Source organism: Prionailurus bengalensis, chromosome B4 (assembly GCF_016509475.1).
Source record: "Prionailurus bengalensis isolate Pbe53 chromosome B4, Fcat_Pben_1.1_paternal_pri, whole genome shotgun sequence".
Lineage (NCBI taxonomy): Eukaryota > Metazoa > Chordata > Mammalia > Carnivora > Felidae > Prionailurus > Prionailurus bengalensis.
Window position 1 is genome coordinate 23,614,184 of NC_057358.1, and position 12,643 is coordinate 23,626,826.

At 34.7% G+C, this 12,643-nt stretch overlaps 1 protein-coding gene across 1 annotated transcript in view; it reads left to right on the forward strand.

Annotated features, from left to right (window-relative positions):
- The window catches only part of GPR158 (G protein-coupled receptor 158), a 421,143-nt gene that overhangs the window by 275,401 nt on the left and 133,099 nt on the right, over positions 1–12,643 (forward strand). The window contains exon 5 of the mRNA XM_043564334.1: positions 9,607–9,675. Coding sequence (XP_043420269.1) covers positions 9,607–9,675 — 69 coding nt within the window. The remainder of the gene's footprint in view (positions 1–9,606; positions 9,676–12,643) is intronic.

Below are 12,643 nucleotides of genomic sequence, written 5' to 3' on the forward strand. Positions count from 1 at the left end.
ACCTATCAATAATTACTTTGAATGTAAATAGACTAAATGCTCCATCCAGAGGACACAGGGTAACTGAATGGATAAAAAAGGAAGGTCCATCTATATACTGCCTAAAAGAGATTATTTTCAGACCTAAAGTCACATGCAAATTGAAAATGAAAGGATGGAAAAACATTTATCATGCAAATAGAAGCAAAAAGAAAGCTGGGGTAGCACTACTTATATTGAGCAAAATAGACTTTAAAAGAAAAGACTATAACAAGAAACAAAAAAGGAGACTACACAATCATAAAGGGGACAATCCAACAAGAAGATACAACGATTGTAAATATTTATCCACCCAACAGGAAAGCACCCAAATACATAAAGCAACTATTAACAGACATAAAGGAAGAAATGAATAGTAATACAGAAATAGTAGGGGACTTTTACACCCCACTACATCAATGGATAGACCATCTAGACAGAAAATCAACAAGGAAACAAACAGTGGCTTTGAATGATACATATGGATCTGACAGATTCAGAACATTGCATCCAAAACAACGGAATACATATTATTTTCCAATGTACATGGAACATTCTCCAGAATATATCACTGTTAGGCCACAAAAATAAATCTCAAGAAATTCATAACAATTGAGCTCTATCATGCATCTTTTCCAACCACAATGATATGAAACTAGAAATCAATCACAAGAAAAAATCTAAGAAGAACACAAATATATAGAGATTAAATAACATGCTACTAAATAATGAATGGGTCAACCAGGAAATCAGAAAATACATGGAGACAAATGAAAATGAAAACACAATGGTTCAACATCTTTGGGATGCAGCAAAAGCAATTCTAAGAGGGAGGGTTATCGCAATATAGATCTACCTCAAGAAGCACGAAAAAATTTCAAATAAATGACCTAACCTTACACCTAAAGGAGCTATAAAAAGAAATACAAAGCCCAAAGCAAGTAGAAGGAGGGAAATCATTAATTAGAGGAGAAATAAATGAAATAGAAACTAAAAAAGAAGAAAACAGATCAATGAAACCAGGACCTGGTTCTTTGAAAAGATCAACAAAATTAATAAATCTTTAGCCAGAGGAAGAAGGAGAAGAGGAAGAATAGGTGGAGGAGGAGGAAGAGGAGGAGATAGAAGATTCAAATAAATAAAATCAGAACTAATAGAGGGGAAATTACAACTGACACCACAATACAAAGAACACCACAAATACAAATATTGTGAAAGTTATATGCCAACAAATTGGACAATCTGAAGGAGATGAATAAATTCCTAGAAACATATAACCTCCCAAAATGAATCAAGAAGAAATAGAAAATTAGAAAACACCAATTACCAGCAATGAAAAAACTCCCAACAAACAAAATTCCAGGACCAGATGGTTTCACAGGTGAATTCTAGCAAGCATTTAAATTTTTTTAATGTTTATTTATTTTTGAGAGAGAGTCAGAGCATGAGTGGGGGAGGGGCAGAAAGAGAGGAAGGCACAGAATCCAAAGCAGGCTCCAGGCTCTGAGCTGTCAGCACAGAGCCAATGCAGGGCTTGAACCCACAAACCATGAGATCATGACCTGAGCTGAAGTTGGATGCTTAACCAACTGAGCCATCCAAGCACCCTTCTAGAAAACATTTAAAGAAGAGTTAATATCTATTCTTCTCAAACTATTTATAAAACTAGAAGAGGGAGGAAAGCTTCCAGATTCCTTCAACAAGCCAACATTACCCTGATACCAAAACAAGATAAAGACACTACATACATACATACATACATAGGAGACAGAGAGAGAGAGAGAAATACAAAGCAATATCTCTGATGACCATAGGTGCAGAAATCCTCAACAAAATACTAGCAAACTGAATCTAACAATACATCAAAAAAATCACTCAGCACAATCAACTAGTATTTATTCTTGGGGTGCAAGAGTGTTTCAATGTTGGCAAATCAATCAATGTTATGCATCACATTAATAAGAAAGGGGATAAAGACCATATGATCATTTTTAGTAGGTACAGAAAAAGCATTTGACAAAGTACAAAGCATTTGACAAATTTGACGAAGATTCATGTTAAAAAATGTCAACAAAGTAGGTTTAGAGAGAACATACCTCAACATAATAGAGGCCATATATGAAAACCACAGCTAACATCGTACTCAATGCTAAAAAACTGAGAGCTTTTCCTGAGATCAGAAACAAAACAAGGCTGTCCACTCTCACCACTTTTATTCAACTTAGTACTGGAAGTCCTAGCCACAACAAGACAACAAAAAAGAATAAAGCACACCCACATTGGTAAGGAGGAAGTAAAACTTTCACTTTTTGCAGGTGATATGATACTATATGTCAAAAACTCTAAAGACTCCACCAAAATATACTAGAACTGATAAATAAATTCAGTAAAGTCGCAGGATACATAATGAATATATATAAATCTGTTGCATTTCTATACACTAATAATAAAGTAACATAAAGAAAAATTAAGAAAACAATCCCATTTATAATTGCACCAAAAATAATAAAATAATTAGGAATAAACTTAACCAAGGAGGGGAAAGACATGTACTGTAAAAGCTAAAACCATTGATTAAAGAAATTGAAGATGAAACATACAAACAGAAAAATACTCCATGCTTACAGATTGGGAGAACCAATATTATGACAATGCCTATACTAGCCATAGAAATCTACAGATTCAATGCAACCCCTATCAAAGTACCAACAGCAGTTTTCACAGAACTAGAACAAATAATCCGAAAATCCAATAGCCAAAGCAATCTTGAAAAAGAGCAAAACTGGAGGTATCACAATCCTGGATTTCAAGATGTACTACAGAGGTATAGTAATCAAAACAGTATGGTAGTGTCACAAAATAGACACACAGATCAATAGAACAGAATACAGAGCTCAGAAATAAACCTATGCTTTTATGATCAATTAATCTATGACAGAGTGGGAAAGAATATACAATAAGAAAAATACATTCTCTTCAACAAACAATGAGAATGAAGCTGAACTATTTTCTTGCACCATGCACAAAAATTAACTGAAATGGCTTATAGACCTAAATATGGGACCTGAAAGCATAAAACTAGAAGAAGGCAAAGGCAGTAATCTCTTTGACATGAGCCATAAAAACATTTCTCTAGATACGTCTCCTTTGACAAGGGAAATAAACACAAAATTAAAATGTTGGGACTGCACCAAAAAAAAAAAAAAAGCTATTGTCGAGGAAGAGCTATTGTACAGCAGAGGAAGCCATCAACAAAACAAAAAGACAGCCTACTGAATAGGGGAAGATATTTGCAAATGATATATCTGATAATGGGCTAATATCCTAAATATATAAGTAACTTATACAACTCAATACTAAAAAATAAAACCATCCAATTAAAAAATGGGCAGGGGCCTGAATAGGCATTTTTCCAAAGAAGACATACAGGTAGCCAACAGACACATGAAAAGATGCTCAGCATCACTCATCATCAGGGAAATGCAAATCAAAACCACAATGAGATATTACTTTACACCTTTCAGAATAGCTAAAATCAAAACCACAAGAAATGACAGGTGTCAGTGAAGATGTAGAGAAAAAGGAACCTTGCTCACTCTTGGTGTAATGTAAATTGGTGCAACAATTGTGAAAACAGTATGGGAGTTCCTCAAAAAACTGAAAATAGAATTACCACATGATCCAGTAATTCCACTATTGGGTATTTATCAAAAGAAAATGAAAACATGAATTTGAAAAGATATATGCACCCCAATGTTTCTTGCAGAATTACTTACCATCACCAAGATATAGAATCAACCCAGATGTCCATCAATAGAGGAATGGATCAAGACGAAGTGGTGTGTATGTGTGTGTATATATATACAACGTACTACTACTCAGGCATAAAAAAGAATGAAATCTTACCATTTCCAGCAACATTGATGGATGTAGAGGGTATAATGCTAAGTGAAGACAGTCAGAGAAAGGCACATAGCATATGATTTCACACATATATGGAATTTAGGAAACAAAACAAAAAAGAGAAAGACAGAAAAACAGACTTTTAAATATAGGAGTGGTTCCCTAAAGGGAGGTAGGTAGGAGGGATGGGTGAAATGGGTGAAGGTGATTAAGAGTATATATATCATGATGAGCACTGAGTAATGTATAGAAGTGTTGAATCATTATATCACATACCTGAAACTAATATAACACTATATGTTAATTATGCTTGAATGCAGAATTAAAAATAATTAAAATAAAACTCTCTGGATTGCTTTGATTTCACTTTACCCATCTCTGTCCTGAACATATCCTTCTGCTTTTTTTGTACCTTTTTTATTGCTGATAATTTTTTTTTGGAAAAAATAATACTGATTTGAACCTACCCCATTTTTGGCAATTGTTCCTTGACAAATTTTTCTAAATCTGAATGGTTTTTCAATATTTAACCACAGATTTTTGTTTAAGTTTATTTATTTATTTTGAGAGAGAGAGAGCGTGCAGCACACACGCACACACACACGAGTGGGGAAGGGGCAGGGGGGGGCATAGAGAATTCCAAGCAGTCTCCATGTTGTCAGTGAAGAGCTCAATGGGGGGCTCAATCAATTGAACTATGAGATCTTGACCTGAACCAAAAGCAAGAGTCAGAGACTTAACCAACTGAGCCACCCAGGTGCCCCTCATCACAGATTTTCTTAAGAGAAACTAATTGCATATAGTCTGCCAAACTGGATGTAGTCTGTTCTCATTTATTAATATCACTGTAAATAAAATTATTGAAAAACAGTGTCCTCATATCTCTCAATGTCAGGTTTCTTTTCAGGACCACTTTTACATTTTGCTTCCAGTTTATTATTGTGTAACTATTTCATCAGGTGTTTATTTGTAATCTCCCAGTCTGTGGATTTCTCTATAGAAATAGAAGAAGTCCGTTCTCCTTGCTATCACAGCTAATTCTTTTTGTAAATAATATAGATTTATAGTCTTGGTTTATAATCCAAACTTATGCCAGTTCTTTCTCTTCAGAATCTAATTCTGTTGCTTTATTGTAGTTTCATTTTGCCTTCTGAGGTACAGCTGTGTAAAAATACCTTCATGCTCAGAGGTTCCTTTTGTAATAGAAAGAAACTTTAATTACTACCAGGCTAAAGAAATCAGCCATAATTCAAAATAGCTGCACTGTTTTAGCAAGATATACATTAATTTCCCCAGTGGCTAAAAATGTTTTAAAAATATAAATGAAGTAGTTAGTCCTTGTAGGATCAAGGAAATAATGACAAAGCATTTTAATTGTTTTTTAAAAAATTCAGACTTCAGCATTCTTGTCACCTTATTACTTCCAGTGACTTAGCTTCCTTTGGGTGCCTACCTCATGGGCAAATCTTGTGGCGATTGCAATTGTGGTTCATTTTACATCGCTCTACTTTTCATCCAAGGATTATGAAATTTAGAAATTGACTTTGACGTAATTCGATAAGATTGGTATCATACTATGAGCTCTTTTCTTTAGTATATAAGTTTGATATCTGTTACAAACCTTCATAAGTCAGTTCAGAAAGTTTAAGAAATGGGGCAGGTGGGATGAAGTAGAGTGAAGTGGAATCTGTACACCTCTCTTGTAAACTCTGGAATTATATTCATTAGGCATTATAGATCCTAAAGGAGAGACTTAGGCTCAATGATAACTCCCCCAGCTTTATATTCACCTGTAAGTATCATAAAAATACTGTTTGATAATTTTATGCAGGAAGTTGGTACTGAATAAAATCTTTTTAAGTAGATATTAGTTAGGAAGGGCTTCATTTAGGCCCTTTGGTATATTATGATGCCTAATGGTGGAATTTTCTAATAACTTGAAATGACACATTTTAGATTTCTTTTCTTTAATTTTACTTATTAAATTATTAAAATTCATATTACACGGCAATGCGTGACTAAATCTCCAAAGAAATTAAAATGTTTTTGAATAAGTTGATCTATACCCAAATCTATCCAATTCTCCAGAAAAAAAAAAAAGTTGTTATCAGCTTGGTATGTATCCTCTAGATCTGTACTTGGTATATTTAAATATATCTGGAAAATATATGGTATTGATTTGTGTGTTAGTGTTTTATATAAATAGTGTATTGTAATTGTTGATCATCTTTCAATAAAGTTTTCTAAGAGTTTTGCAGTTAGCAATTCTGGTGGAAAGGGTTTCATACCACCATTTCTATCTCAGGGACAACTGTGAAGGAGTTGAAATTTTTCTTTGGGCTCTGTTATTCTGCTCATCATCTCTCTTGTCCATCTTCATTTTTCTTTTTTTTTTTTCTTTTAAGTTTTTCTACTAACTCTAGTTAGTTAACATATGGTGTAATATTAGTTTCAGGTATAAGATATAGTGATTCAACACTTCCATGTAACACCCAGTGCTCATCACAAGTGCACTCCTTAATCCCCATCACCTATTTAACCCATCCCCCCACCCACCTCCTTTCCATAACCACCAGTGTGTTCTCTATAGCTAAGAGTTTGTTTCTTGGTTTGCCTCTTTCTCTTTTTTTCCCTTTTTTTATTTTATTTGTTAAATTCTACATATGAGTGAAATCATATGGTGTTTGTCTTTCTCTGACTTATTTTGCTTACAAAACGCTCTCTAGTTCTGTCCATGTCGTTGTAAACGGCAAGATTTCACTCTTTTTTATGGCTGAGTAGTATTCCAGTGTGTGTGTGTGTGTGTGTGTGTGTGTGTGTGTGTGTGTGTGTGTATTACATCTTCTTTATCCATTCATTAATCAATGGACATTTAGGCTGTTTCCATAATTTGGCTATTGTAAATAATGCTGCTATAAACACTGAGGTGCATGTATCCCTTTGAATTAGTGTGTTTTTGTTTTATTTTATTTTTGTATTATTTAGTTAAATACCTAGTACTGTGATTTCTGGATCATAGGGTAGTTCTACTTTTAACTTTTTGAGGAAACTCCACACTGTTTTCCAGAGTAACTGCACTGTCTTCATTTTTCAATCCTCCTCTCTCCTTCCTCATCCTATCACTTAGATTCTAAGAAAATATTTCTGTTCTTTGCTTTGAACTTAAGTCAACATATTACTTACAACACTAGTATATTAATTCTTGGCACCAGGTATAAAATAAAAGGGTTTGTTCTAGATCAAAGAACTTCCAGTACCAAGACAACGGGGAAATTTTTTAGGGAGCATGAGGTTTCTTTTTTTGTCCCTGAAGACCCACCTATTAGCTACCTATTCGTTCTGTGAAGCCATGAAGCCAACTCAGCCCAAGAATACTTTGAAGAGAAAAGTACACATTATGGAGTCCCTGGGGGGCTCAGTCAGTTAAGCTGTCCAACTCTAGACTTCCGCCCAGGTCATTATCCCAAGATACTGAGATCAAGCCCCACATCGGGCTCCAGGGTGGGTATGGGGCCTGCTTAGGATTTTGCTCTCCCTTTGCCCCTGCCCTGTGCACACATTCTCTCTCTCTCTCTCTCTCTCTCTCTCTCTCTCTCTCTCTCTCTCTCTGAAAAAAAAAGGAAGGAAAGAGCACATTTTCTTTTTTTTATCTTTATCTTTTTTTAAATATATTAAATTTATTGTCAAATTGGTTTCCATACAACACCCAGTGCTCATCCCGAAAGATGCCTTCTTCAGTACCCATCACCCACCCTCCCCTCCCTCCCACCCCCCCATCAGCCCTCAGTTTGTTCGCAGTTTTTAAGAGTCTCATGCTTTGGCTCTCTCCCACTCTAACCTCTCTTTTTTTTTTCCTTCCCCTCCCCCATGGGTTCCTATTAAGTTTCTCAGGATCCACATAAGAGTGAAAACATATGGTATTTGTCTTTCTCTGTATGGCTTATTTCACTTAGCATAACACTCTCCAGTTCCGTCCATGTTGCTACAAAGGGCCATATTTCATTCTTTCTCATTGCCACATAGTACTCCATTGTGTATATAAACCACAATTTCTTTATCCGTTCATCAGTTGATGGACATTTAGGCTCTTTCCATAATTTGGCTATTATTGAGAGTGCTGAAAGAGCACATTTTCAATAGGCCTTTCATTTGGTTATGGAACCACTTTTTGGAGTTCCAATTAATAATTTGAAATTATAGCCTCCTCTGCTCAGCCAGGAGCTAGGCAATGAAGGGCTAAGAAGATTGCTCAACATTACCAAATGAAAAGGAAGCAGGTTATTTACTGTAAGAATATATGCACCACTACCACTGCTATGTGGTAATAATGGTCGTAACATAGCTAAGAAACTACTGGCCCTAAAAATAAAAAAAAAACTCTTGGGTTCTCGACCCCCACTTTTAGCTTTTCTGGGGCCATTTGGATCCCAAGCATGAAAAAAAATTGACTGCTACTTATATCTGTTTCTGTGGATTTCAAATTAATCATCCTGGTGCTGTTTTTACTTTGAAGAGTACATACCTACTTACTAAGTATGAGGCATAATAGTAGCCATTATGTATACTTCATATTTTATTAAACTCACATTTAATAAGGTTAAGATTATGATACACATTTTATGGGTGAAGACATTGATGTTCAAGGTTGCCTAACTCACAGGGATTATTTCATAATTCAAACTGAGATGAAGATAACGCCAATGTCTGTCCTTTCCGTTAAGCTTTGCAACTTCTTTTCCTATCCTTTTTTTAAAAAAAAATATTGCATTGATTGTTTTATAAGCAGTCTTGTATAATGTTTTGGACTCTCGCTCTTAGTGTCATCTTTTTGTAAAGTTTAAAAAATACTACTCATAATTAGGTATTTATGTAGTTTGCAATCTTAGAAATTCTACCAGCCAAAACCCACTTAAAGGCTTGCTGATAGAAATTTTCTTTTCACTTAAAAGCATCTGGTAGCTAAAATAAAGACCAATAGTGAGAAGCCACTTGAATAATTAAGTCTGTTCACTGTCTAAACTTGTTTCTCCATTGCAAATTCTTAGATTAATGAAAGCCTTGAGTTCTTTGAGGGATTACATAAAGTATTCCTCTGTGTCTAACAATGTCCTAGCAGCAGTGTTTTGAAGAGATACTATAATTTCCTGTTTCTGGCTGTCATTTATCTGACATTGTTTTAATGTAATGGACTCTTGTGGCTTGGGTTTTCAACTTCTTTTTGTTGTTGCAAAATCTGTTGCTACTACTTCAAATTATTTCCCTGTGAAGATACTATGTTTGCACCACGTATAATTTTTTATATATTTCACGTTGCATTTAGTGATTGATGTTTCAGAAATACAAGCAAGATATTTTGTGTCTGTGTATTTCTTGGATTGAAAGCATCTTCTAGTGTTCTCAGCTGCTCAGTTTGTTCATGGATTAAAATTTTAGGGGACAAAATTCCATAAAGCCACTGGCAATATCATTAAATCCACCACCACCTTTATAGTCAGTCTTTTCGCATGTTTCAGTTAAGGTCTCTTGTCTGAAATACTAGCCATTTTTCATTCACTGGTTGAGGCATTGTCTCAGTAGGTAAGCTCTTCCATTGCTAGGAATGTAAATTAACAATGCCTTTTTCTTTTTTCTTTCTTTCTTTCTTTCTTTCTTTCTTTCTTTCTTTCTTTCTTTCTTTTTTTTTAGAGCATCAGGGCATCGGGCCTTATTCTGTTGGAAACAATTCTTTTTGGGTCTCTGCTTCTATATTTTCCGGTAAGTAACATAGTTGTATTTTAAAAATAGCCATTTATTTTATTTTGCTCAGGCAGTAATATAAATATAAATGAGTAATGTATTATATATGTAAACAGTTATATATATCATATATGCATACATATATATCATATATATCATATATATATCATATATATGATATATATGTATATACATATATATGATATATATATGATATATATAACTGTTAACACATATATTACTAGTTTATAATTCTTTATATATACACTTGTTTATATACACACATACATATATAAATACATATATATGTATATATGATATATATAACTATTCACATATATATAATATATGATATATATAACTGTTCACATATATAATGTTACTTGCTTATATGTATATGTTTATGTACACATATCTTTATATTTATATAATAAATAAAGTGTAAAGTGGAGCTAATCATACTTTTGTTCTGAAATTTGTGAGTGTGGGGTTAACTGCTTAAGTGAGCTAACTTGTCAAGGTATGATTGGTATGTATGCTTACCATAAACATATAAATATTGGTTTTCTTCTTCTTCCCCCTCTACTTGAATCAAACCATGAGACATACCAAAAACTTCATGCTGAAAAATTCTAAATGGTTACATAGAAAAATAAACAAAATGAATGTATGTGTGGTATTGGTGGCATAGATGATCCTAGTAGACTCTTCCTATCACACTAGTAACCTGTCTGTAACCAGAAGGTAAGTACCGATTTTACTAAATTCAGTTCAACCAACTTGTATTCAGCAGTTACTACATGTCAAGTACTATGCTAATCGGGGAATATTTTGTGAGTGACAAAAATTTGATTTCTTCTCTCAGGAAGCTTACAATGTATAGAATGAGATGAGTAAGTATAGACAATTATAATTGAAAAAAAAACCAAGGTGCTGTGGAGGCAGGATGCTGTGGAGACACTTGGAAGAGATAACTAACCAGGTCTAGGGAATAAAATATCACTTGACTGAGATCTGAAAGATCAGTAGAAGTTAGAGAGGGAAAAGGTAGGGCTTCCATGGCATCATGTTCTTTTTGGTTTTCCTCTTACCTTACTAACTGCCCCATTTCAGCCTAATTTGCTAATTCTTAATCTTCTTTCCTACCTCTTGATACTTGAGTGCCTCAGAGTTCAGTCCTTATAGAGCTTTTCATAGTCTACATGCTCCCTTGGTGATCTCATCTAACCTCAAAGTATTTAAAAATACTATTTATATACAATGACTCTCAAGTTTATCTCTCTAGCTTAAACCTTTCCCCTGAGCTCCAAACTCATATTCAACTGCTTACTCTGCAATACATTTGAGGGTCTACCAGAATTCCCTATCATGCTCTGAACTGAGATACTTGATCTCTCTCACCCCCAAAGTCAGTCTCCCTATCTCCATTGATGACAACTCTCTCCCTCTCATTACTCAGGCTAAAGCTTTGGAGTCATTCTTGACAACTTTATTTTTCTTACATCCATCAGAAATCCTTCAAAACATACCAAGAACCCAGCCACTCCCCTGTCTCAGTCACTGCTGCCATCCTGGTGTCTAAACCACTATCAGTCTCTTCCAGATTTTTCTTATAGTCTCTCCCTGGTCTCTATGAGTCCCCATTTTACTTAAAGGAGAAGCCAAAATCCTTGGAATGGGCAACAAATTATAACATTTCCTGCTCCATTATCCCATTTTTTTTTTATCCTCTGCCTTCAATCAGTGTTTATAAGGGTTCTTAATCTATTCAGGTTTTCTACTTCTTGAATTATATTTCCTCTTAAGATGGAATTTATTTGGGTATAATCATTTTAATTTTTCCATGAAATCATCTCTTTTACTGAAGTTGTCTGATTTACTAGCATGGAGTTATGCACAGTAATTAATAGAAGCAATATAATATACAGAGTCTTTATCATGCCTGGGACTGTAAATGGCAAGTTGTACATGGTAACATTTTGTCTTCCCTGTAGAACTACCAGAAAGATGTTTAACCAAAGTTATAGAATCACCCAATTAGGACTAAAAGACTGAAATGACTTCACTAATCTGAATAAAAATTATCTGAATATCTGCAGCTGCAGTCACCATCATCTTTTTCCTAAACCTCTGCTATTTTAAGATACATTTTCTATCCAGTAGCCAGAGGAATATTTTAAAATATAACATCTAATTTTTCACTACTTTGATAGCTAGCTTCCCACTGTTCTTACAATAAAGATCAAAACCCTTGATATGGTTTATGATGTGTATAGTGTGGTGCTTGCCCACCTCCTCAGCCTCATCCAATACCATTTATCTTCTCACTTTCTGCACCCAGCTACTCTGACCTTCTTTCAGTTTATAAATGATACATAATCTCTCTCATGGTAGGTACAATAATAGCTACCCCAAAATGGCCACCATCCTGAACCTATAAATATGTTACTTTATGTGGAAAATGGGAATTTGCAGATGTGGTTAAATAAAGGACTAAATAAAGATAAGGAGATTATCCTGGATTATCTAGATGGGCCCAAGGGTCCTCAATGATAATGAGAAGCAGAAGAGAGAGAACCAAGATGGTATCATGAAAAATGATTGGACTGGCTATTGCTGACTTTGAAGATGGATAAAAGAAGCCACAAGCCAAGGGATGCAGACAGCCTCTAGAAGCTGGAAAAGGGAAGGAAATAGATCCTTCCCTAGAGCCTCTTGAAGAATACCTTGATTTTATCCCTGTAAGATCCATTTTGGACTTCTGGCTTCCAGACCTGGAAGATAATGAATCTGTAGTGCTTTGGCAGGGGGGAGTTTAAATGTTTATTTATTTTTGAGAGAGAGAAAAAGATAGAGTGAGCAGCAAGGGACAGAGAGAGTGGGAGACAGAGGATCTGAAGCAGGATCCATGCTGAGAGAAGAGAGCCGGATGTGTGATATTGGGCTTAAATTCACAAACTGCAAGATCATGACCAGAGCCAAAGTC